Source organism: Geotrypetes seraphini, chromosome 18 (assembly GCF_902459505.1).
Source record: "Geotrypetes seraphini chromosome 18, aGeoSer1.1, whole genome shotgun sequence".
Classification (NCBI taxonomy): Eukaryota; Metazoa; Chordata; class Amphibia; order Gymnophiona; family Dermophiidae; genus Geotrypetes; species Geotrypetes seraphini.
In genome coordinates this window covers 14,542,325-14,569,461 of record NC_047101.1, presented here as the reverse complement: position 1 = coordinate 14,569,461, position 27,137 = coordinate 14,542,325, and the positions used below count along the sequence as shown (strand labels likewise).

Genomic DNA, 27,137 nt, shown 5'->3' with positions numbered 1-27,137 from the left:
CTGGACATAATAAATTAGCTTGTGGTTCTGCAACTCTTGTGTCGGTGATTTCTGGGATTCCCTTTAAATGTACCTGCCTAATTTTCAAGATCCTACATGGCATTCTTCCTCCCCTAATCCCACTATCCTGGAATTCTTCGAGACCTGACGCTACCAGATCCGCCCATATACTCTAATTATCTTTCCCCTCGTTAAAAGGCGTCATGTATGTGGGTAAATTGGGGAAATCCGTTCTCTTCAAAATCACTGAGCTTTGGAATAACCTCCGTGCCCCGCTGCTGAACCTAGGCTCATTCCAATTATTCCGAAAGCATCTGAAAACCTGGCTTTTCTCCAAAATGTAAAGCTATCTATTTAAAATGTAAAGCTAGCTATCCTCTTCTTAACCTCTAATTTCTTATTATGTCCTTCCCTCATTTATTGAATTACCTGTAAACCGTGCCGAGCTCTATCTTTATGCAGATGATGCAGTATACAAACTTAAGGTTTAGTTTAGACTATCACCTTGCTTTGCTTCTTCGGTGTCTTCTCATGTGAGGCCGGTTTATCCTTCTCCATTTTTGTTCTTTTGGATATTGACCTCAACATTTTCTAGTCAAATTGTGAATTCTTCCAAAACTACTAAGAAGCTGTATTGTAATTACATAGCCAACCTTTCTGTTTTATACAGGAATCTTTGCTTACCTGAACTACAGAGTGCCACGCACGAGGAAAGAGATCTTTGACACGCTTGTAACTGGACTTCAGAGACTGGAATACAGAGGATACGATTCTGCAGGTACTTCACTGCCCTTTGGTTGCCTCCTTGAGATGCAAAGCTATCTCGTGCATATTTATTGTGGAGATCCTGAAAACCTGACCTGGTTCTGGTTCTCGAGGACCGGAATTGCCTACCCCTGTTATAGACCACTGTGTGTTCTAATTTTCCTGAGGAAAGCAAGACTACAAGTCCCTGCATGCAATAGGGTAAAAAAAACAAACAAACCCCAAACTTGTTCAGTCTCTCTTGAAAATCTGGATCCAGTTGGCAATCCTGGAGGGAGAAACATCATTCAACTACAGATGTTTTACAGACCGATTTGTATTGCTGCATCTTGGTTTCTTGCAGGCCTTTGTTTACTATCAAAATTTCATTAGCATCAGTCCAATGTTAGATAGAAATATCTCATATAAAAAATATCTCGTATTAAGTGCCAGAGGGATATCAGACCACCCTCTGAGCAGCATAGTTTACGAGGGTTTACTTCCTCATTCTTCCCGAGGGCACGCTTTTTATCCTCATATTGTATTATTTTTTATATATCAAAATTTATCACCACTTCATAAATAAATTTCCTAAATGAATTTCATCATTTAACATTTAATTTAATGACTTAGCTTTTCAGCCGTCGATGTAAATCCCCTTAACCGTTAAATGATGAAATGATGAAATTCATTTAGGAAATTTATTTATGAAGTGGTGATAAGTTTTGATATATAAAAAAATAACACAATATGAGGATAAAAAGTGTGCCCTCGGGAAGAATGAGGAAGTAAACCCTAGTGAGGGTGCTCATAGGGTGGTCTGACATCCCACTGGCACTTGTATGAGATATTTCTATCTAAATTTTGATAGTATTGTCAAAAGAAAAAGGCCTTTGTTTAGAAATCCTGAAGTTCAAAGAACTGAATTTGAGGGGGTCTTGATCCAGACTGGAGATTTTTGGATGGTCCTGAATTTCTGACAAAACCCCATCCTGATGCATTATGGGACGGGCAGCACTGATTTTAATGGAGAGGATCAGGCATAAATCCCACACTGCTTTAGAATGTACGTTCAAAGCCAAGAGTGCCCTCCTGCGTGATGGCAATTTGATAGAAGCTTTTTAAAACCTGGACAAAGCCGCCGCTCAGACCCCTGGACATGTCCTCAAAAGGAGGACATGTCCGGCAAAATTCGAATGTCTGGTAACCTTAACCTTTGGGTTAGGGAGGATTAAGCAATGATCCACAGGGAGGAGGGAATAGTTGAAGTCCTACGGTATTAAGGGGCACCCAGCCGGAAAGCTTTAGAATCTTAAATATATATTATAAATATAAGTGGTAATTTTAGAAGGGATATGTGTAATTTTCCTCTTAAAATCACTGCTGTGTGAACAAATACCAGCAACATCCACTTCTGTGACCCATTCTACAATTATGTCTTCACACTTTTCAGTCTCAGCTGCATATGAATTTCACATCAATTTTGAACAGCAGCTGGTGTGAACATGCATGTGTAAGTGAAGCTTTGTTTTTTTTTTTTTTAAATTTTCAGGTATTGCTGTGGATGGAAATAGGAATGAGGAAAAAGAGAGGTATATTAAACTGATTAAAAAAAAAGGAAAAGTCCAAGCCCTGGATGAAGAACTTTACAGTAAGTCCAGGAAACTGTACCATGATCTTTATATCTTTGGTTGTGCCAAGATGACACATGCAAATCTTTTGTGGTAAACCAAGCATGAGCAGACACGAGTAATTGGGGTTGTAGACATCTGTGGTCTGTCCAGGAAGGATGTTGCATATCACAGCAACATAGGCCAATAATATCATCTATCTGCTCTGCTCAGTTATTATGGTCTACACTGGTAAGGTATCCTGAAGACTGCTTGTAGGATTCTGGGCCCTTTTCAGAACAATTTTGTCTTCCTCATTTGGTCCGTTATTATTCCGGTTGGCACACAATTTCCCATATTTTAATCTAACTCCCATTAGCAGCCTCCCTGCCCCACATCTTTAGCACCAAACTTATCTCGACTGCCTGAACACCAATGAGGCTTTGGGCCAGAAATCCCACCACTGAAGTTACTGTGACCTTGAAGGAAGGTACCTGGTCCCCACTAACCTGCTGGCTTTAATTTGATTGGTTTGGGGGAAGCTGCAGCTTGCTGGCTCCAACCTTCCATCCCATGATTCCCACCCCCCCCCCAAAAAAAAAACATTCTTTCTATTCAGAATCCTTGCTATAACTATTTTGGTGATAGAATCAAACTAGAAACTGCATTTGTCTGGCAGGCAGCACATTTTGTAATTAAGTACTAGAACTTTAAATGCTTACATGGTTGGTTCTGTGTGGCAAATTGCTTAGGAGGCCAGATATTTGGGTAATGGCCACACTATTTAGATTCGTACAGAGTATCTGCTTAGGCATGGGAAAGGTGGATGTTTGTGATTCTGCCAGGCACTTGTGATCTAAATTGGACAGTACTGAAAGCAGGATATTGGGCTAGATCAGTGGTCTCAAACTTGTGGCCTGGGAGCCACATGTGGCCCCGCCAGGTACTATTTTGAGGCCCTTGGTATGTCTATCATAATTGCAAAAGTAATATAAAACAGTTTCTTGATCATATGTCTCTTTAGCTGTAAATAACAATATTATTATTAAGACTTAGCCAAAAAGAAAGATTTATAAACTCATGCAAAATTGTCATTTTTTTTAATGACATTAATTATTTTTTTGGAGGCCCTCCAAGTACCTACAAATCCCAAATGTGGCCCTGCAAAGGGTTTGAGACCACTGGCTTAACTGTAACCATGACATCCTGTTTGTCTTTGGGAAGCAGAGCTGAGATTGTGATGTCATAATGCCGCATTCCACCAATAAGAGCCAGCCTCATCAGTGATGTCACAATGGCTTGATTGTCCTGTTCTGCCCTCCAACCCAGCCAGCAGATTAACTGTTCCCCTTAACTCAGTGGTCTCAAACTCACGGCCTGCCAGGTACTATTTTGTGGCCCGCGGTATGTTTATCATAATCACAAAAAGTAAAATAAAACAGTTTCTTGATCATATGTCTCTTTAGCTATAAATGACAATATTATTATTAAGACTTAGCCAAAACTATAAAGAGTTTTACCTCATGCAAAATTGTCATTTCTTTAATAAGACATTAACTATTTTTTCTGAGGTCCTCCATGTACCGACAAATCCAAAATGTGGTCCTGCAAAGGGTTTGAGTTTGAGACCACTGGGCTAGATGGACCATCACTCTGACCCATCCGTTTATTCTTATGTTCTTACGAAAGATTTCTCCCAGCCAGCCTCAATCTCTGACATCCCTGCAGGCTCTGAATCATTCTACAGATCTTTCTCTAGTATTGAGAATGTTCCCCAATCCCACTCAGTGAACTCAGGAAGATAGTTGCTACCTGGCTATCCATTGATCGTTCCTGCATTTTTTGTTCTCTTTCACCACCACTTCTGGGTGTCTTGGTTGCACTTTCTACTGTCATTATGTCAATCTGCTACAGCTGAAGTGTGTTCTTCTCCCAGCTTCAGAGTTTGAATTGTTTTCTGCCCCATACTCTGGAGATAAGGAAGGCTCTCTGCTGTACCCTGAAGCCAACTCCAAATGTGGCTCTCTTTCATGCCCTTTCTTGGCATGTCTCATGTTTCCAGCCATTCAAGGGGTCCACTGGACCATATCACTCCATCTCTTTGTTAGACAGCTAATGTGCTGTACACGTGGAGCAGGCAATGTAAAATGCCAGTAACGTTCTGTTTGTGGTACTTCATTAAAATAATCCAGCGGTGAACTAAATGTATTTTCTACAGGGCAAGATGGCCTGGATTTGAAAGTAAACTTCGAGACACACTTTGGAATTGCTCATACTCGTTGGGCAACCCATGGGGTACCGAATGCAGTGAACAGCCACCCTCAACGGTCAGACAAAAATAACGGTAAGTACTTCATAGAAACATAGAAACATGACGGCAGATAAGGGCTACAGCCCATCAAGTCTGCCCACACCATTGACCCTCCCTTTTAAGTCTATTGACCCCCTTAAGTATAATTGTAGTTATACTGCCACTCTACTGACCCGCTCTTTCAAGTCTATACCCTAGTGACCCTATCCCTTGGCATGACCCTCGTAGGGCCCGATTCTATAAAAGATGCCTAAAGTTGGGCACCTAGATTGGCGTGCCTAGCCAGCACCTAACTTAATTATTTATAAAGCTTAATTGGGGCTGATGACAAGCAATTAGCATCTCATAATTGGCGTTATTAAAATTAATTGGTTGGTGGGCACCTAATTCGGTAGGACCCTACCGCTTTCAGGTAGGCATCTAGTCCAAAGCGCCTTCCAGAAAGTAGGTATAGTTAGAGGGCGGATCACGGGTGTTTTTGGCATGTTTTGAACTCGGGCGTCGGTCATTTAGGGCAAGAAAACCCTGGTGTGCCTAAGGTTAGAACGCCTGCTGGGGCCTGTCTACTTTAGGTGCCGCAAGACATGATTCTGTAAACAGCCGCTGACATGTGCTAAGCGCTGCGTTCCTTGGCGTCCATGTTTTAGGCGGTTTATAGAATCGGGGCCTATGTGTAAAACTCATCTGTAAGATAGTTAAAAAAGTAAGTCTGTGAAATTTTCTTACACAGAATACTTGCATCGCTGAAATGATACACGCCTATAAGTTTAAGCCTGCCTTAGATCTGGCATGTGTGTACCTAAGAGGTAGAGATACTTGCATAATTCTGTAAGTTGTGTGCATGAGTCTTGTCGTTGCTCTGCCTATATATAGCCTACTCGTACGATGAGTGAGGATTTCCCCAGTGAATATGCATGAGCTCTATTAGCATACAATAAAAGCAGTGCATGCAAACAGATCTCATGCATATTCATTGGGGAAATCCTGAAAACCTGACTGGATTGCGGCCGGTCCGAAATTGCCCATGTCTGTTCTAGACCAGGGATCTCAAAGTCCCTCCTTGAGGGCCGCAATCCAGTCGGGTTTTCAGGATTTCCCCAATGAATATGCATTGAAAGCAGTGCATGCACATAGATCTCATGTATATTCATTGGGGAAATCCTGAAAACCTGACTGGATTGCGGCCCTCAAGGAGGGACTGTGAGACCCCTGCTTAAGAGAGAGAGCAGGAGAAGCACTGGGGAGGAGAAGAGGTGCTTGGGCTAGCTGACGGCCTACAGGACATGCCTCTTACTATGAGAGGCACTTCCTTTAGGCCAGGGGTAGGGAACTCCAGTCCTCGAGAGCCGTATTCCAGTCGGGTTTTCAGGATTTCCCCAATGAATATGCATTGAAAGCAGTGCATGCAAATAGATCTCATGCATATTCATTGGGGAAATCCTGAAAACCCGACTGGAATACGGCTCTCGAGGACTGGAGTTCCCTACCCCTGCTTTAGGTAGTCAGCCGGCACTGGCATCTCTCCTCCTCCCCGGAATCTCGCCGTGGCGCACAGTTTGCGATACAGTGATTTACAGAATCCAGTCCTACATGAGTATCTTTGTTTGAGTTGCTTATGAGAATGACATACTTGGCCAACCTTGTCTTCCTGAATTTTCTTCCAGAATTTGTTGTTATCCACAATGGAATCATTACAAATTATAAGGATCTTAGGAAATTTCTGGTATGTACCTATCACATGAGCTATCAAATCCCTGTGGCTCGCAAATCCTCAATTTTCTGCAGTAAAGATTGTGGATTATGCTTGAGAAAATTTCAGAAAGTGCATTAGCTACACAATTCTGTTTCTAATCAAGAATTTTGGCATGTAATAAGCAGCTTATCTGTGCATTCTGTGCATAACATTCCAGGAGACCAAGGGCTGCGAATTTGAATCGGAAACGGATACAGAAGTCATCCCAAAGCTGATAAAATATGTGTATGACAATAGAGAATTCCAAGATATTAGCTTCTCAACCTTGGTTGAGAGAGTTATTCAGCAATGTGTAAGTGAACGAGCTTCTTTTTTTGTTGCCCCTTGAAAGGAAAAATGATGATTTTGTGGGAGACACTTCAGTTGTAACTAATGACTTATCAAAAAGATTTTGTTGATAGATGGAGGTTTTAAAATATTTGTCCAGACTTATTGATCACATTTGATAGAGCAGAAAGCCAGGAGACATCTTACTTAAGACAACTTTGCGGGGGGGGGGGGGTATTGTTTTGAAACATGTTTTATTGTGGAAAATGGCTTATATGTCTGCTTAATAGCAGCCCCCACAATGTGGAATAGATTCCCCTTGGAGTTACATTCTGATTTTATTATTATTATTATTATTTTGAAATAGCTAATTTTTTAAATTAGAATTTTCCAATTTACATACAAATTAATTATAGTAATAAAGACTTAATCCATCTCCACATTATGAGAAACAGCTATTTTTTATTCCGATTTGATTGTTTGTGGGGGTGGAGGGTCCAGGAGGCAGACATGGTCTTTATCTTAAAATGCTTATGCTTTGGCACTGTATTGTTTTTATTATATTTTATGAGATTGCAAATTGCTTTGAATGGCTGAGCTGTGAGAAGGTGGTCTGTATATTTTTGTAATTTTTTTTTATTTTATAACTGTTTTATGCCTACAGTTTTATAAATGCACAAACCAACCATATTCTGTGTGCTTTTTTTTCATGCAGCACACAAAGGCATTTGCAGTGGCACACTTTAGGTGGAGCTAGGGTAGAGTTGTAGCATACACCTGCATTTTATAAAATATGCAAATACACGCAAACCTTGCAAACTTGCAAACCTTGCAATCTTGTAAACCTTGCAAACCTTGCAAACTTGTAAACCTTGCAAACTTGTAAACCTTGCAATCTTGTAAACCTTACAAACTTGTAAACCTTGCAAACCTTGCAATCTTGTAAACCTTGCAAACTTGTAAACCTTGCAAACTTGTAAACCTTGCAAACTTGTAAACCTTGTAAACCTTGCAATCTTGTAAACCTTGCAAACCTTGCAATCTTGTAAACCTTGCAAACCTTGCAATCTTGTAAACCTTGCAATCTTGTAAACCTTGCAAACTTGCAAACTTGCAAACCTTGTAAACCTTGCAAACCTTGCAAACTTGCAAACCTTGCAATCTTGTAAACCTTGCAAACTTGCAAACCTTGCAATCTTGTAAACCTTACAAACTTGCAAACATTTATATCCTCAGAGCAGATGTCAATTTGCGCTACTGGGTGTCATTGTAGGAACTTATTGGAGATTTCATTCTAAAACGCTTCTTCTCGTGTTTTGTATCCTATCTGACTGCTATTTAGTTGCACGAGGTTCTGCTGTTAATAGAATACTGTTAATAAAGGCATTTTTAGCACATGCTTCAAGGGGACAGATCATTGCAGCAAGTTTTCAAAAGATTCTCTCCTCTACTCCTCTGCAAGTTAAGAACATAAGAATAGCCATACTGGGTCAGACCAATGATCCATCTACTCCAGTATCCTGGTTCCAACAGTGGCCAACCCAGGTCCCAAGTACCTGGCAGAAACCCAAAGAGTAGGAACATTCTAGCATCTCAAAGAGTAGCAAGATTCTGGAACCCAAATGAGTAGGAACATTCTAGAGATGAGATTGTGACGTCATAATGCCTCATTCCACCAATGCCTAAGAGCCAACCTCATCAGTGATGTCACAATGGCTCGATTATCCTATACTTGGCTAACAGTCATACTGGGTTAGTGCAATGGCCTATCCAGCCCAGAATCCTGTTTCCACAGTGGCCAATCCAGGTCACAAGTACCTTGCAGAAACCCAACTGGTAGCAACATTCCACACAGAATCCCAGAGTAAGAAGATTCTAGAACCCCAAACATTCCATGTGGCTTCCCAGATGTCTGTCTCAATAACAGACTATGGACTTTTCCTCCAGTAATTTATCCAATCCTGTTTTAAACCCAGCTATACTAAACACTGTTACCACATCCTCTGGCAACAAGTCGCACAGCTTAACTATTCTTTGAGTGAAAAAAAATTTCCTTCCATTGGTTTTAAAACGGTTTCCCTGTAACTTCATTGAGTGTCCCCTAGTTTTTATAAATTTTGATGGAGTAAAAAAAAAGGGATTCTTTTCCTGCTACTTTACATGTCTTTACAGCCTTTTCACGTGTGTATTGCCTTTTTAGTTTTGGACTGCTGGACTCTAATACTGCTGAGACCCCCAGCATGAGGCCGGCTTGGGTGAGGTCCAGGAAAGTCTCTGGATAGCTGGAGCAGGCTAGACTCAGAGGGGGCTGTTCAGGAAGCCAGGCTTGATACCGTTCAGTGTGTGCTTCATTCGGTTCACTGTCTTCGTTCTCTTCTTTCCAGGAAGGCGCTTTTGCATTAGTTTTCAAAAGTACCCACTACCCGGGCGAAGCTGTTGCTGCAAGGTTAGTAGACAGTCATTTTAAAACAAATATTTTTTTATTCTTCTGTTAAATCCCTTGATTTGAGGAGTAGCTAAAAGTAGTAAATGATTGTAGGGAAACAGTTCAGATTTTTTTTAAAAAGAAATAGAATATAGACATTTAGAGGTAATGGACACGTCACTCGGTGGTTTATGCAATATAGGGGGGAGGATGGAGGAGTGTGTGATGCGGTGGTTAGCGCTGCAACCTCAGCATCCTGAGGTGGTGGGTTCAAATCCCACACCACTCCCTGTGAATCTGGGCAAGCCACTCAATCGCCCATTGCCTCAGGTGCACGAGACAGAGCGTGAGCCCACCAGGACAGATAGGGGAAAATGCTTGAGCACTTAGGGCACTAGTGGCATATAAATAACTGAAATTAAAATAAATAAATATTTGGCCAGTAGGTTGTGTACAAATAGTGAGTTGTAGCTCACAGCCAGCAGGGTAGCCCTGGAACGGCTGCTGTTTTGATCGTAGGAGGCATCCTGACTCGGGGAAGGAAAACGCCTTGCGATCGTAAGCAAGGGCAATATAGGGTGTATAGTAGTTAAGTTTATAACATTTATTTTTTTCATTTTTTTTTTTCTTTTGGCTTGGCAATTCCCCCCACACACCCCCCTTTTGTCTTCCAATTCAATTGTAACTGGCTGCCACTGGGCTACAGTATTGTCAGCATAATAAGCACCTCCTTGGTGGGGTAGGGTTACCGGTGTCAGGTCAAAAGCGCGCCGGGATAAAGGCGCGCCCAGACAATTGAGCGCAGCGCGCGCCGCCACGCCACTCTAAATTACTGTTTTTAGTGGTCCGACGGGGGTGTGTGTGGGGGAACCCCCCCACTTTACTTAATAGACATCGCGCCGCGTTGTGGGGGGTGTTGGGGGGTGTAACCCCCCACATTTTACTGAAAACTTCACTTTTTCCCTGTTTTTAGGGAAAAAGTTCAGTTTACAGTAAAATGTGGAGGGTTATAACCCCCCATAACGCCGGCGCGATGTCTATTAAGTAAACTGGGGGGGTTCCCCAACAAAACCCCCCGTCGGAGCCCCTAAAAACTGTAATTTAGAGCAGAGCGGCGGCGCGCGCTGCGCTCAATTGTCGGCGCGCGCTTTTGTCTTTCGTGCCATTGTCTATGAACCAGGGTTACCAGAAGTCCGGGAGCTGCACCGGGAGGGCATTGGTGCATGCGCAGATGCAACACGCGTTACACGCATGCAAGCGACATCATCGCTTCACACCCACGCATGTGCAGATGCCCTCCTGACTCGACTCCAAGCATGAGAACAGGTTGAGGGGGGTGGAATGGGGTGTGATTTGGGTGAGGCTGGGTAAAACTGGGGGGCGGGGCCATGGGTCCTTCCTCCTGTACCTCGTCAAATGTTTCCTGGTCATGAGCAGCACCTTTGACCCATTGCTCACACCAGCCTCATCCCTCCCTCTGACATCACTTCCTGTTGACAAAGACTAGGAAGTGATGTCAGAGAGAGGGATGAGGCTGGCCCAAGCAGCAGGTACAAGATACGCTGCACATGGCCAGTGAAGATTTCAAAAGGTACAGGGGGTGGGGGTGCATGGTACACATTGGGTGTAAATGTTCCTTGCTGTACCACTGACTGTCAACCTTCATGCTTGATTACTAGGGGATTCTATTCCAGTTCAGTCATTCAACTCTGCAATTGTGAGAATATAGATATACCACTATTTTTTTTTTTTCTATACCGTTCTCCCAGGGGAGCTTAGAATGGTTTACATGAATTTATTCAGGCACTCAAGCATTTTTCCCTGTCTGTCCTGGTGGGCTCACAATCTATCTAGTGTACCTGGCGCAATGGGGGGATTAAGTGACTTGCTCAGGGTCACAAAGAACAGCTTGGGTTTGAACCCATAACCTCAGGGTGCTGAGGCTGTAGCTTTAATCACTGCGCCACACTCTTCCCCAACACAGCAGTTTATATAAACTAAACTAACTAAACTACCGTATTTTCACTCATATACCGCGCACCTGTATAAAACGCGCACATGGGTATAGTGCGTGGGAAACTGTAATTTATATAAATAAATTTTTATATACCGCGCACACCCGTATACTGCGCATGCCGTCCCGACTCTCCTTTCGCCCGCCCCGACTCTCCTCTGGCCACCCCGACTCTCCTTTCACCCGCCCCGACTCTCCTCTCCCCCTTAAAGTCCTGTCCCCACCCTGAAAGCCTGATGCCCCCCCACCGATGTCCGATTCACCCCGCAGGACCGCTCGCACCCCCACCCCGAAGGATCGCTCGCACCCCCACAGCCTCCCAACCCCTCCCATCATGGAGAAGCTCCTACCATTCTCCTGCTGCTTCCTCTGCCAGCGGTCCCGGGCCTTCTGTGAGCCCTGCTCTGAAATGCTTCCTCTGCCGGCGGTCCCGGCCCTTCTGTGAGCCCTGCGTCTGCGCTGCTTCCTCTTCCGGCGGTCCCGCCCTTTCTCTGACGTCAGAGAAAGGGCGGGACTGCCGGAAGAGGAAGCAGCGCAGTCACAGGGCTCACAGAAGGGCCGGGACCACTGGAAGAGGAAGCATTTCAGAGCAGGGCTCACAGAAGGCCTGGGACCGCCGGCAGAGGAAGCAGCAGGAGAACGGTAGGAGCTTCTCCATGATGGGGGGGGAGGCTGTGGGGGTGCGAGCGGTCCTTCGGGGTGGGGGTGTGAGCGGTCCTGCGGGGGGGGGGGAGTGAATCGGACGTCGGAGGGGGGGTGCGAGCGGTCCTGCGGGGTGAATCGGACGTCGGGGGGGGGGGGGAACTATGTAAAAAAAAGTTGTAAAACGCGCTCACGCATATAACGCGCAAGATTATGCACAGTTTGTTAAAATCGTGTATAATGCGCGCGTTATATGCGTGAAAATACGGTAAACCTTAAGTTTATATACCACGTTCTCTCCATGATTATAGAGCTCGGCAATGAAAATGAAAAGAAAATAAGAATACAATTTATTTATAAGAGAAATCAAAATATAGAACCAACATTGTTCGAGCCAGTGCATGATTCTGGATTCTTGGGTTCTAGATCCAGCCAGGAAGTGTCACTAGTTCTAGAGGACGTGAATAGTTATGTTTCTTTCTGTGAAGCATCCCAAGCCCTCACCAGCTCTAGCAGTGCATTGACTCGGGAATCAAAAGCAGGTCTTGCTGCTAAGCCAGAGTTCATGGCCCAGTTTTGGTTTTATAATTTGGGGGTGGGGGGAGGGGGAGATGAATGCACTTTTAAACCCACATTCCGTTACAGTACCGCAGGGACAAACCTCAGCTTGCAAAGAACATTTTTCCTGCTGCACAGTGCATCAGGCTGAATTAATTGTGTAAAACTTCAATCCCACTTGTGCTTCCGTTCTGTCCCCACTAAAATCATGGGCTTACAGTAAGGCAGATAACACAAACAACCATGACTCCACACAAACCTCCACCATATCGAAAACCATTTCATCTTAAAGGCTGTCGCTATAAAGGACAAAACTCAGCATTGGATGCAAATTTCTTATCAGAAGTCAAATTAACATAAAAGTTTAATTTCCGTAGCAAAAGACTATTTGGCCAGACTGATTATTTTATTAAATTTTATAATTTTATTTTAATTTAATTTTATTATTTAATTTAATTTTATTTATTATTTTTATATTATTATTTTATTTTATTATAATTTTATTTTATTAAATTAAATTTTATTAAATTTTATAAAAATTATTTTATTAAATAATAATAATTATTTTATTAAATAATTTGGCCAGACTGATTAAATTATCAGCATTTGATTGTAAGTTTTGCCACGTACAGAGATATATTGTCCTAAATGAAACTATAATGGGGAAGGGAAGAGAAAATGGGACTTGATATACCACCTTTCCATGGTTACAGTCAAAGCGGTTTACATATTACATATAAGTACCTGTGACAATGTTGATTGTGTTAAGCACAGGGTAATATGACTGCCAGATTCTGGAACGGATGAAAACAATTGTAATTCAGTTTCAAGTGTACAATGCGCTTCTCCCCTGTCCTTGCCTCCTTCCCCCATATTCGCCTCGTTAATTGTGGTTCATTTTCCTACGGAACGGTATTGATTTCTGTCTTTTTTCCCCCCCCCCCCTTTTCCTCTGGGCCTTTTCTCCTCTACCTTTCTCTTGACCTATTTGGCTCCTCTCTCCACCTGTCCAAAAGAGCTGTCTGCCGCTGTACCTGAAAGAATTTCTGTCTAACCTCTCCATTGTACTGTTAACAGAAGAGGAAGCCCTCTGTTGATTGGTGTCCGCAGCAAATACAAGCTTTCGACTGAACAGGTTCCTGTCTTGTATAAGTCCTGTAAGTTATTCTTTTCAAAATTACGTCTGTCACTAAATATACTGCCTTTACATAACATAAAATCATATTTGTATACTGCAAAGCCTCGCAGTTCTAACAAGCAAACGAGACGGAACAATCTCAGTGATTATTCATTTTCATTTTAAAAACTTTTTTATTGAAGTTTTCATAAGAAATAAGAGATCAGATAACAAATACAGTATATAAATGTATATTCACTTTCCCCTCCATATTAGCAAATTCCGTATCTACAGATTCGCTTATTCGTGGTTTTAAATCAAAAAAGGGATTTTCATTTTTCAGTCTATTTTAAGCCCTGTAAGCCCCCTCCCCCCCTTAAGCCTTACCTGGTGGTCTGGCGGGATATTGGGGCAGGAGCAATCTTCCCACGCTCCTGCCCCGTGCAGATCGCTCACAGGAAATGGCTCGAGAGACTATGGGAGCTCAAGGCGGCCATTTCTTGTGAGCGATCTGCACGGGGCAGGGGCGTGGGAAGATCAGGGCAAAAACCCCGCTAGACCATCAGGTAAGGCTTAACGGGGGCTTTCAGGGCTTAAAATAGCCGGGGGAAGCGGGGGTTATGGGCAGAACCGGCCCGAATATTATTCATGGTTTTTTTAATATTCGCGGGCCGGCTCTGCCTCTAACCTCCGCAAATACGGAGGGGGAAGTGTATTGGTATTTGTGACCAAAGAAAAACTGTTATGTAGAGGCATGAGCTAGCGCTAAAAATCATGCCCTCTTAACATGTACAGAAACCTTAGAACAGAGCAACATTAAGGTATAATCTTACAACCTTAAATCACATCTTAGCAGCAAAGCCAAATCAAATATTTTAGAAAAAAAAGGCATTTACGTGACAAATATGAGAAAAGGCAATACCCTATGACAAGAATAAAAATATGGATATACACTTCTCCCTCATCATTCGCGGGGGATACAGGCAGAGCCGGACCGCGAATGCCGAAAAAACGCGATTATCTGGCTCTGACCCACCCCCACCTCCCTGCCGCCTTCCCGGCCTTACCTGGTGGTCTAGAGGGCTTTCGGGGCAGGAGCGATCTTCCTACGCTCTTGCCCCGTGCCTTCTATAAATGACACTCAGAAATGGGTATAAATAATCCTTCTAGTCTATGTAATAAAAAAAAAGTCACTATAAACGGTGTCATAGCAGAAAAACATCATTCCACTAGATCATTCCATAAAATCTGGAGTCCAGTCCAATCTTATTATAATTTGGATCACTAACAATCAGTATTTTAGATCAGTGTTCTTCAACCACCGGTCCATGGACCAGTGCCGGTACACAGAAATTTCCTGTCGGTCCACAGGGCCAGCACGTGCATCAGGCCCAAAACAGTGTTCTTCAACCGCCGGTCCACAGACCGATGCTGGTCCACAGAATAATTATTTTATTTCTGCCGGTCCATAGGTGTAAAAAGGTTGAAAAACACTGTTTTTTAGATCATACTGATCATCTTTTCGTACCCTAATTATTAAGTGATGCTCGTTGGAAGTTCTCTTATATGTTTATGTTTATTTAAGATTTGATCTACCGCTCCTGCATTTTACTGACCTAAGCGGTTTACAAAGTATCAAACCAAAATGAAATTAGGCGCTTGAGAAAAACGACCCTATCTGTCCCGAAGGCTCACAATCTAGCTAAAAAGTACCTGATTAAAATAAAAATATGCAATACATTTCCAATGCAGGCAGACATAACATTTACCGGTAGTGCGTGTGTTAGTCTTGTATATCAGTTATATATATTTTATACATTTAATATGCATGATTTGCACAGATGATTTGTTTTATGTTGTATACACTATGGGCTCCTTCTACGAAGGTGCGTTTGGGCCTTAACGCGCAGAATAGCACGTGCTAGCCGCTACCGCCTCCTCTTGAGCGTGCGCTAAAAACGCTAGTGCACCTTTGTAAAAGGACCCCTTGGTTTATTTGTTTTAGAAACTTAATAAAAATACTTGATCTTAAATATAAACACATCAAAGAATGGAAATCTGAGTGATTGTGCTAACTTGCTGAGCTTATCATTTAAATTAGTAGCCCAAGGAGAAAAGACTTCAAGTGCTCACGGGTGCCGGCCGTTAGATATATCTTGTCCGGACACCCCTTTGTGAGCTATCATTAAAAAAAAACCACCTTGTGCTCTTACTTATTTTCTTCTTTTTATCTGTATGCTTTTACTACACTTCCCGTTCCCCATTCGCGGTTTCCGCACTCGCGATTTCACATAATTGTGATTTTTTTTTGGGGGGGAGGGAAAAAAAACCCAAACCAATATTTTTACCTCCCCCCCCCCCCGGCATCCCGGCCTTACCTGGTGGTCTAGCGGGCTTTCGGGGCAGGAGCGATCTTCCTACCCTCCTGCCCCGTGCAGATCGCCAATAGGAAATGGCTGTGGGGAGTTCCCGTCGTAGTCTCGAGAGGGATGCGTGTAATGTGCAACCTCCAGCTTGGTCATATCTTATAGACATGAGACCCAGATTTACAATGAACCATCGCACATTCCTGTTCCACACCTTTTTTGAAATGATAGTGAGAGTACTGAAATGAATCGGCGTCCTTTTCTTATCTGCTTATCAATTCTAAAGGTGTAGGATTTAAAAAAAAAATAACACCAAACAGCACTTATCTGGCTGCCGGAAGTCCTTCGAATAGATGGCGTCTTCAAATCGGATCCTCACCCACACCCTCTTTGTCCAAGTGCAGTGAATTAAAATGTATCCCTTTTATGATTGTCCATCAATCTGATGAATTATAACTCGGTCGTATTGGCAAACAACATGGCAACCATAGCATGGTAGACACAGTATACAAGTGTCAGTATGATATGTAACATGGTAGAACCTAGCGATGTCGTTGATACGTCCTACTTCCTTGCAAACGGCCCATCCTTGCCCTGCCCTGCATTAACATGCCAAGTTAAGTGACAGGGGCTACATATTTGATTTTATTAATCTATTTTGTCTAGTGTCCAAGGACTCGTACAATATCGATACACAGTGTGACATTTCCCTACAGTCCAATGATAATCAGGAAATGGATGATCTGTTCTTAGGTAGCGTATTGTCCTTTCATGTCTAACATCTACACTCTGCTGTACTGCCTTGAGCTTGGAGCAAATCTATTCAGGCCTTTCTTTCCCTGGCTTTTGACTCTCTTGCAGCTTACGGTGAGGGGTTGCTCTTAGGCTGGGTATTTCATGGAATGCTTTGGGATTTCTTTTGCAACAACTTCCGTAATTTCAGGTTAGCTCCTATCCTTGCTTATATTAGAGAGAAGGATATTTATTTTCTTTTTGATTTCACAACCTGATTTAATTAAGATTTGTATTTTTTTTTTTTCAACTAGGCAACAACATTGAGATCATTAAGAGTAAGTGCAAGCCCAGATCAAACAGAAGAGACAGTTCCACCTGCCTTTATCCTGTGGGAGTAGAGAAAGCAGTTGAATTTTTCTTTGCTTCTGATGCCAGGTAATAATAGCATGAATCCCATTTTTTCCCCACTCTCTATCTGCATTCAGCTAAGTAAGTCTTTTAAATCTGGGATTCTTTCTCCCTCTTTATTTCTTTGCTCCCTGAGCGGTCTTGTTAATGAGAACATAAGAATAGCCTTACTAGGTTAGACCAGGGGTAGGCAATTCCTGTCCTCGAGAGCCAGAGCCAGGTCAGGTTTTCAGGATATCCACAATGAATATGAATGAGATAGATTTGCACGCACTGCCTCCTTGAGATGCAAATCTATCTCATGCATATTTATTGTGGATATCCTGAAAACCTGACCCGCTCTTGAGGACCAGAATTGCCTACCCCTGGTTTAAACAATAAATCATTTATTCGGATTTATTAACCGCCTTTATGAAGAGATTCACCCAAGGCGGTGTATAGCAAATATAATTCAACATAAAACTTACAATTTTGTTAACAGCATAACAGTAGTAGAAAGACCAAATATAAACATAAATACAGTGAACGAGGTAGAATTAAAATCAGTAAATTACTAGGACTACCATGAAACAGTTAAAAAAATATACGAATTAACAGCGCTGACATTCAAATAAGAGAGAGATAATACATACTAAAAGGGAGACATAATACAGTGTTCCCCCCGCAAATTCACGGTTCGCGGACTCAATCATTCACGGTCTGCTCCGACTGCCTCTTATTGTAGTAAAGTCGGGCTACACCAATCAGGAGCAGCATGTTAAAGGTAAGTTTTGGAAGGGCATTTGGGGATGGAAGAGGATGGCAGTGGTGGGCAGTCTGGGAGTGGGGGGGGAGAGCGGAGTGATGGGTGGCTTAGAGGGGTGGGTTATTTTCCATTAAGAGGGGTGGGGGAAGCTGACTTGTGGTAGTAAAGGGGTGGGGCCAGACCAGGTTTGGTTACGGATATGGTTTTGCCTGAAACCAAGCCCTAGATTTCTCCTGCGGATTTGGTTTTGGCCGGAACCAAAACTGCTGGTCTCGGTTGGCTTCTACCTGAGATGTTTCTGGAGGTGTAGTTTGGGCAGAGCTGGGGGGCGGAACTGCAATGTATGCACATAATTTATCATTCCCTTTCTGTGATAAAATATATTGGTGCCATTCAGTTCTACCCCCTTTTAAGTTCAGGTCAGGACCTGTTGTTCTGGAACAATGGAAGGAATGCCATTTAAAAATGCCCAAAAGGCACTGTGTTTAAAATACTGTGGCAGATGAAAAGCAGCCATTTGAAGTTTGCATTTCTTAACATTTTATTTTTCTCGGTATAGCGCTATTATTGAGCACACCAACAAGGTCATTTTTCTGGAAGACGATGACATAGCTGCAGTGGCTGATGGGAAACTTTCTATCCACCAGATTAAACGTTCAGTGGGTGATAACTCTTCTCGTGTCATCCAGACCTTGCAGATGGAGCTGCAGCAAATCATGAAAGGTAAATGCAATCTCTCTGGTGGGACATTCTACCCCTGATATATATCGCTGTGTGAAAGGTGGCGAGATAAGAAAGTTAAACCAAACCCATACAGAAGTCATTGCTGAGGGGCAACAGCAGAGCAAGAAATATCAACTCCACTGCTTACAACAGAATTCTTGCCTCTGCTGATTATAGTTAATAATATAACACCTGAAAACTGGCATTCTGTGTGAGCCCAGTGAAATTCCTAAAAGAAGCAGAGTAGTTAATGTAGATGGGTTGAAAAGATTTGGACAAATTCTTGGAGGAAAAGTCCTTAAACTTTTATTAAGGTAGCTCTGAGGAAAGCCCCGAGGTCAGTGGCATAGCGGGGGGGTGGGGGGGGGACTGCTCCAGGCGCCATCGTGGCGTGTTTGCCGATACTTCTTCCTCTCCGCCCACCTGCCTACTTCTTCAAATGATCGTCGGCAGCAAGCAGCTCATGCTGGCCTTAGCCCTCCCTCTGACATGACTTCTTAGTCACGGCACCAGGAAGTGATGTCAGAGGGAGAGTGAGACTGACGCAAGCAGCAGGTTAGAGATGCCGCCCACTGCCGGGGCTATCATCTGAAGAGGTTCTCTGGAGGTGGGGTGGCCACAGTGGGGAGGAGTGCAGGGTGGAGCATGGCATGGTTATTCCGGGCACCACTGCCCTGTGTGTCTCTTTTCCTTGCTATGCCGCATCCTGAGGTTAAGTAGCGTGTAATTTTGCTACCTTTTGGAACTCTGCCAGGTACTTGTAATCCGGACTGACCACTATTGGAAACAGGATACTGGGCTAGAGACCCTTACTGCGACTCAATACAGTACTCCCCCGATATTCGCGGGGGTTCTGTTCCAGGAACCTCCACGAATGTTGAAAAACCGTGAATACAGTTTTTAGTGGGGGTGACAGGAAAGGGCAGCCAGAGAGAGCACCTGGAACGCCGTCGAGTGAAGGAAATCACTCGCGGTATGCTCCGACCGCCTCTTCCTGCACTAAAGTCGGGCCTCGCCAATCAGGCGCTGCATGTCAAAGCAGCGCCTGATTGGCGAGACCCGACTTTAGTGCAGGAAGAGGCGGTCGGAGCACACCGCGAGTGATTTCCTTCACTCGCTGGCATTCTGGCTGCCCTCTCCTGCCCGGTCATTCGCGGTTGGAAAATACCGCGAATGACCAGGACCGCAAATTGCTGGCCGCGAATGACTGGGGGAGCACTGTATGGCAGTTGTTTGTATGTTCTTAGTACTGTTTCTTGGATTTCAGTCACACCTTTCCAATAGTCATTCAAAGCAAGGTACAGCAGGTATATATTTTTTTTTGTCCACACCAACTTAAAATCTAGTCAATTTTCAAATGCTTTAATCAATGTTTTGTTTTGTTTTTTTAAATGTTGGATGCTGTGTTTAAATATTTTGTGCACTAAAAACGTTCCTGCATCATAAGTTATATTAGTGCATTAAAAAAAAAAAAATCTACTGTAAACCTGAAGTAAACCATACTGCACTATAAGGATAACACAGTTTAATGCATCAGCCTTTAAAAAGGGTCCTAAGCAAACTGGAGGAGTGGGCGAATAAATGGCAGATAAAATTCAATGTAGGGAAATGCAAGGTCATGCATATAGGGAGAAAGAACCCGATGTTCAGCTACCAAATGGGGGGATTAGTATTAGAGGGAAGTAACCTTGAAAGAGATTTGGGTGTACTGGTGGATACAACAATGAAGTCAACGGCGCAATGCGCAGCAGCCGCGAAGAAGGCAAACAGAATGTTGGGTATTATTAAAAAGGGTATTACGACCAGAACAAAAGAAGTCATCCTGACGTTGTATTGGGCAATGGTGCGCCCGCACCTGGAGTACTGTGTTCAGTATTGGTCACCGCACCTTAAGAAGGATATGGCAATACTTGAGAGGGTCCTGAGGAGAGCGACACGAATGATTAAGGGCATGGAAAACCTTTCATACACAGAAAGACTGGAGAAGCTGGAGCTCTTCTCCCTGGAAAAGCGGAGACTCAGAGGAGACATGATAGAGACCTACAAGATCATGAGGGGCATAGAGAAAGTAGAGAGAGATAGATTCTTCAAATTTTCAAAACATAAAAGAACAAGAGGGCATTCGGAAAAATTGGAAGGGGATAGATTCAGAACAAATGCTAGGAAGTTTTTCTTTACTCAGCGGGTGGTGGAGACTTGGAATGCGCTTCCAGAGGATGTAATAGGGTAGAGTACGGTACTGGGGTTTAAGAAAGGATTGGACAATTTCCTGTTGGAAAAGGGGATAGAGGGGTATAGATAGAGGATTATTATGCAGGTGTTGGGCCGCCGTGTGAGCGGACTGCTGGGCACGATGGACCTCAGGTCTGACCCGGCAGAGGCATTGCTTATGTATCTTATGTATTTACATTTTTATTCAAGGTGCTGCCATCTGGTGGCTGCAATGGAACATTCACTCACCCAGCAAACAAGAGCCTTTCCCCTCCTTGTATTGTTGCCTAGATCCGTTTTTTTCACAAGTTGGTTCTGGACTATCTTCTAACCAGTCTGCTTTTCAGGATATCCACAACGAATATGCACGAGGAGGAGGTAGTGCATGCAAGCCTCTCTCATACAAATTCATTGTAGGTTTGCTAAATTTGCTCGGGGTACTCCAGGACTGGCCTAGATAGCTCAGTTGGTTAGATTGTTGCACTGGGTAAACCAAAGTCATTACTTCTAGAAATGTAAAAAGAAATTTTATAGCAATTCATCAACTGTTACTACAAAAATTAGCAGTATTTGCTTTCCTCTGCCTCTTGGATGCATGAAATCCAAGGCAAGTCATGCCATCCATTTAGGATGTATATATAAAAGAAAAAAAATTTAACTTCCCCTCCCCTCATTTATCGCCAGCTGTGGTGGTAAAAGTTCCGACACTCGTAGGAATTCTATGAGCGTCGGAGCTTTTACCACTGCGGCTTCATAAAAGGAGGGGGGGGCGGGGTTAGTTGAGCTGTGATAGTTGTTAAGTGAATGAATCCTGTGTTGGAGAGTGGGTTAATTACAATCTCAGGAAAGTTTATTTTTTTGTACTCCAAGTTTTTTCATTCTATGGGTGCCTGTTGGGCCAACACACATACATAGCGAATTGTCTGTCTCCTGCAGCCTATCATAAAATGCAGCTCAAATGCACCAGAAGGTGAGAGCTCACCATAAAAATGTCATTCTCCTCCTGCCTATGAATGGAAGGACAGAACAGCCTCAGACTGACTCACTCTTTCACCCAACAGGCAACTTCAGCGCATTCATGCAGAAAGAAATCTTTGAACAGCCAGAATCTGTGGTTAATACCATGAGGGGCCGAGTGAATTTTGAGACTAGCACAGGTAATATTTTTGATAACAGTTTTAATCACGAATGGAGTTTTATTCCTTGCATTAACTGGTGGTATCCCTTGTAACGTGGATGTCTCCCCATTGCTCGCTGCGCTTCACTGGCTTCCAGTGGGTATGAGAATTCAATTTAAGATCTTGGTGTTAGTGTACAAAGCCCCGCATCAAACTCTTCCAAAGATGGTGGCTTTTTTACTGGTGTCATATGTGCCTCCTTGTTCTCTTGAGGTCTCACTCCAAGCAACTACTGGTCATTCCTTCAGTACAATCTCTAGTTAAGGTCACCAATTGTTCTCGTGTGTTTGGCATGGCGGGTCCACAATTATGGAATGCCTTTCCTGACACTGTTTATAATAATAATAATAACTTTATTTTTATATACCGCCAGCTATCTTGCGACTTCTAGGCGGTTTACAGTAAAAGAGATTGTGAATACAATAAAGAAAATGTAAATACAATAAAGAGAGGCTTTACGTACAATGAATTAAGGAGTTTAGTAGTGTACATCTCAATACAATGAAGAGAAACTTTACGTACAATGAATTAAAGAGTATAGCAGTATACTTCTCGTACAATGATCTGTTTGTCAGATCTCCCTCTTTTTCACTTTTCTGCAAGTGTTTGAAGGCTTTTGAGAACTTGTGATAGGAAATGTTTTATTATTTTTATCCTGCATTAGTTTATAGATTTTTTTTTTTCCTAGGGTATGTTTGTGTACAAATTGTTTGAGTGATTTTCTAACCTGCATAGAATTTTGGATATGAGGAATATGTGTTTTAAATAAATTAAATGTGACTTTACTTGCCTTGAAATAACTTTTCGCATTGCTGTCCATTCATTCCTTGCTTGTGGTGCTACAGTTTTGCTGGGTGGACTCAAGGACCACCTGAAGGAAATTAAAAGAAGTCGAAGGCTGATCATGATTGGCTGCGGAACCAGTTACCATGCTGCCGTCGCGGTAAGATTACCTACATTTACTAATAGTTTGAGAACAGCTGATGAGGTGGGTTATTTGCTTAGTGCATGCTAACCGGATAATGTAGGAATGTCCACTCTTTGCCCATTGTTCAAGCATAGATGAACTTCTTTTATATACAGTGGTACCTCGGTTTACGAGTGCACAGGTTTGTGAGTGTTTTGCAAGACGAGCAAAAAACATTTGCAAACTTGGTGCCTCGTAAACCGAGCGCGCCTTGATTTGCGAGGGCCCCCCCTACGAACCGGAACCCCCCCCCCCATCGGGCACCCCCCCACCGCGACCTGAAGTCCCCCCTACCCACCCGAACCCTCTTCTTACTTTGATGTAGCCTCCGCACGGCCTCAGCATGTCCTGTGCTGTGCTGTGCCGGTGCCCGAAGATCTGCCTCCGGTGCTGGGCCTTGAGCATGTGCGCATGCTCAAGGCCTGAGAGTTCACGTCGAACGTCCAATGTGAACTCTCAGGCCCGTCCTGTAAGGAGGCAGTCGGCACCGGTGCCTCTCCTCCTCACCACTGTTCAAACCAGTCGTCAATGGCTCCTATTATGACCTTAGCGAAGCCCACAAGACCCTTAAATCCAAATTTCTACGGTGCTTATATATTTTTCATCTTTTCCACCTTCATACTTTAAAATATTACATGCAGTGTTTTGCCTTAAGACCTCAGAACCACCACTCCTCTGTCCCATTCTAAGTGTTATTTCCCGGGGAGATTCATGTGGTAACTCGTCACTGGTCTAGGCTATTTTTTTCACCATTTGTGCAATTATATGCAGTTTGTATCACCCTTTAATTTTTTTTAATTATTTTTTTACTTATCTTAGTAATGGTTTCTTTATCCTTCAATAAGTTAAGCGGTTGGACCCGACATGTTTCACCAAAGTTTCGTCGGGGATCCATTCATAACCGCTAATATCCAACCTACACTCTTGCTTTCACCGGCATCTCAGGGCACACTTGGAATGTGTTGCGGTACAGTTTGCGATACACTGTACTGTTTTATAAGAGCCTGTTTCCATGAGCAAACCATGCATTACATACGGGGGAGGGAGTGGAAACCCTAGAAAGTTATCCTCCTTGGAAGGTAATTCTCAACAGATCACCTAATGTTAGACACTGGAATGATGCGTGCTAAGTGCAAATTCTATATCATAAATGCCATTATACACATCTCCCTCGTTATTCGCGAGGGATAGGTGCAGAGCCGGACTGCGAATAGGGAAATACCGCAAATATCTTCTGGTCCGGCTCTGACCCACCCCGCCTCCCTCCCGGCATCCCGGCCTTTACCTGGTGGTCTAGCGGGCTTTCGGGGCAGGAGCGATCTTCCTACGCTCCTGCCCCGTGCAGATCGCCAATAGGAAATGGCTGCCGTGAGTTCCCGTACTCTCTCGAGACTATGACGGGAACTCCCCACAGCCATTTCCTGTTGGCGATCTACACGGGGCAGGAGCGTAGGAAGATTGCTCCTGCCCCGAAAGTCTGCTAGACCACCAGGTGAGGCCGGGATGGCAAAAATATGGGGGGGGTTTCCCCCTCCCCTCTCCCAAAAATCACAATTTTGTGAAATTGTGAGTGCGGAAACCGCGAATGGGGAGGGGGAAGTGTAGAATACTAGCTTAAGCCTGCAATTATGCACCTAACTTTAGATGCAAGCTCAACGGCCGGTGCAAATGTTCCTACCTAACTGCTGTCAGGCGCACAACTGATCGCACTTATGTGCACAGTTACAGAACCTCCCAATGGCCTTCTCAGGCCCACACCCCGTTGCAATTGTGTGCTTTGACTTTTGCACACTCGGGTTTTAGAATGCCAGCTGTGGGCAATTATGTGCGCAACTGCAAAATTGTGCCAATTATCAGCTGGTAATGCCAATTAGCTAATGTAACAATTAAGTGACAAGCATAACTGGCTCTATTCTATAACCTGTATGTGCACTAAGCATCAAATTGTGTGCACAAGTTTAAAGAATTAGGGAGAGGAATATGGGTTATGAAAATCCAGCTGTATTAAACTGTGTTCTCAACCGACATCGTCTCTTGCATTTACGGAATCTAGACTCGACAAGTGCTCGAGGAACTGACTGAATTGCCCGTCATGGTGGAGCTTGCTAGTGATTTTCTGGACAGAAACACTCCTGTTTTCCGAGATGATGTTTGCTTTTTCATAAGCCAGTCAGGTGAGCAATATTGACATAGCTGATAATCAGGGTTATTTAATGTGCCACTTACTTAAGGATCAAGTAAACAGTGTGGTTGGCAGTAGAGAATGACACAGTGACAAATTTGTTCCCCGTCCCTATGAGTTTTGTCACTGTCCTATTCCTGTAAACTCTCCCTTTACTGTACAAGCCTCGAACACTTATAATTTTAAAGTGTTTGAGGCTTGTGCAGATGAGGACGGAGCTTAGGCATTGGTGGAATGAGGCATTATGACATCACAGTCTGAGCTCTAGAATGTTGCTACTTAGGATTTTATAGTATTTGAGGCTTGTGCAGATGAGGACGGAGCTTAGGCATTGGTGGTATGACGCATTATGACATCACAATCTGAACTCTAGAACATTGCTACTTAGGATTTTAAAGTGTCTGAGGCTTGTGCAGAGGAGGACGGAGCTTAGGCATTGGTGGTATGACGCATTATGACATCACAATCTGAGCTAATGTTGCTACTTAGGATTTTAAAATGTTTGAGGCTTGTGCAGATGAGGACGGAGCTTAGGCATTGGTGGAATGAGGCATTATGACATCACAATCTGAGCTCTAGAATGTTGCTACTTAGGATTTTAAAGGGTTTGAGGCTTGTGCAGATGAGGACGGAGCTTGGGCATTATGACATCACAATCTGAGCTCTAGAATGTTGCTACTTAGGATTTTAAAGTGTTTGAGGCTTGTGCAGACGGGGACGGAGCTTGCAAGAATGGGGGAGGGACAGGAAAAGAACTCGCGGGGACGGGGGAAAATTTGTCCCCGTGTCATTCTCTAGTTGGTAGTTCGTAAGCAAATACCAAAAACAAGGCTGGGTTGAGGAATACAGGTACACAGTGTGCTATTTAACCCTTTCCTGTACAAAGCCATGCTAGCGTTTTAACGCCAGCCGCGGCGGTGAAGGCTCAGACGCTTCTAGGAATTCTATAAACAATGGAGCCGTTACCGTGGTGGCCGGTGCTAAAAGCTTTGTACAGGAAGGGTAAGAGGATTTCATTTCCAAAATCTGATACAGAAAGGTTCTGTTCTTGAAAGCCTTTCATCCAATTTCAAAAGGTATAATTAAGATACATTTCTCAGAAAGGATATCTCCGATACAAAGAAATAGATCATCCATAGAGATGAAAATGTACATGCTGCCCAAAGCTAACCTCCAGTATTGTCATATCACTGATTTTTATCGTCAACTGCACTGGCTTCCAGTTGAGGCACAGGTTAAATTTAAGCTCGGCTGTATTTGTTTTAATAATAATAACTTTATTCTGCTATACCGCCATAGTTGTGTGACTTCTACGCGGTTCACATTGAAGAGAGCTGGTCAGTATACAATATGCAGTTAGTCACCAACAGGCTCAATTCCTGAGTATCTTATGGAATCTTTAATTATTACAAACTCGGAACATTCTAGAAAATCTCATTCATTGTTTTCATTCCCTTCTGTAAAGGGATGTATATACAAGAAATTTCAGGAACGATTATTATCTTTTCAGGCAGCCTCATAGACTAGGGATTTAACTCATATATTCACATTCCCAATTTCGTATCAACAAGTTCGATGTGCCTTAAAAACGCATCTTTTCAGGGAATCCTTCAGAAGTTAGAAATTGGATGTTTATTCATTTGTATTACTAATCTTTGAACCGCATAGAACTTAATGGCATTTGCGGTATACAAGTGTTTTATGTTATTACTCCCACTGTTTCCTACATACAAAGTGTGTTTATCGGAACATAGTCAGAACTTGATTTTTTTTTTTTTTTTTGGGGGGGGGAGGGGAGCCCAAGGATGGACTGGGGAAGTCGAGCATTTCTTCTCAGTTCTCATGATCCCCCAAACACAAACCCTTTATCATATCCATATGGAACTTATCATTTGTCCCATCTCGGGGAAACGGACTCGAACTACGAAGTCCTTCAGTCCAACCAGCCATATTATCTACCCAGGGGTTAATAAGATAATATCCAGTGTCACACACACGGGCAACAAAAGCCTTACAAGTCTCATTCTTCTTAGGAGGGGGGGGACCTTACTACCTTTCTGACCCATTACAAAAACAATATAACAATGCAGAAATTTTTCGCTTACCTTACCTTATAAGCGAGGTACAGTAATAATATACAATATGATCTTATACCCCCCCTCAGCTAAACCATACCTTTTC

General features: G+C 43.2%; 1 protein-coding gene across 2 annotated transcripts in view; it reads left to right on the top strand.

Moving 5' to 3' along the window:
* Positions 1-27,137, top strand: part of GFPT2 (glutamine-fructose-6-phosphate transaminase 2) — a 56,130-nt gene that overhangs the window by 8,095 nt on the left and 20,898 nt on the right. The window contains exons 2-14 of one of the 2 annotated variants that reach the window (XM_033927113.1): positions 671-778; positions 2,297-2,395; positions 4,573-4,698; positions 6,330-6,388; positions 6,576-6,710; positions 9,070-9,131; positions 13,402-13,481; positions 16,474-16,560; positions 16,854-16,977; positions 18,255-18,418; positions 21,691-21,786; positions 22,653-22,750; positions 24,828-24,948. In XM_033927113.1, coding sequence (XP_033783004.1) covers positions 671-778; positions 2,297-2,395; positions 4,573-4,698; positions 6,330-6,388; positions 6,576-6,710; positions 9,070-9,131; positions 13,402-13,481; positions 16,474-16,560; positions 16,854-16,977; positions 18,255-18,418; positions 21,691-21,786; positions 22,653-22,750; positions 24,828-24,948 — 1,359 coding nt within the window. The remainder of the gene's footprint in view (positions 1-670; positions 779-2,296; positions 2,396-4,572; positions 4,699-6,329; positions 6,389-6,575; positions 6,711-9,069; positions 9,132-13,401; positions 13,482-16,473; positions 16,561-16,853; positions 16,978-18,254; positions 18,419-21,690; positions 21,787-22,652; positions 22,751-24,827; positions 24,949-27,137) is intronic. The other variant, XM_033927114.1, reaches the window with a different exon arrangement.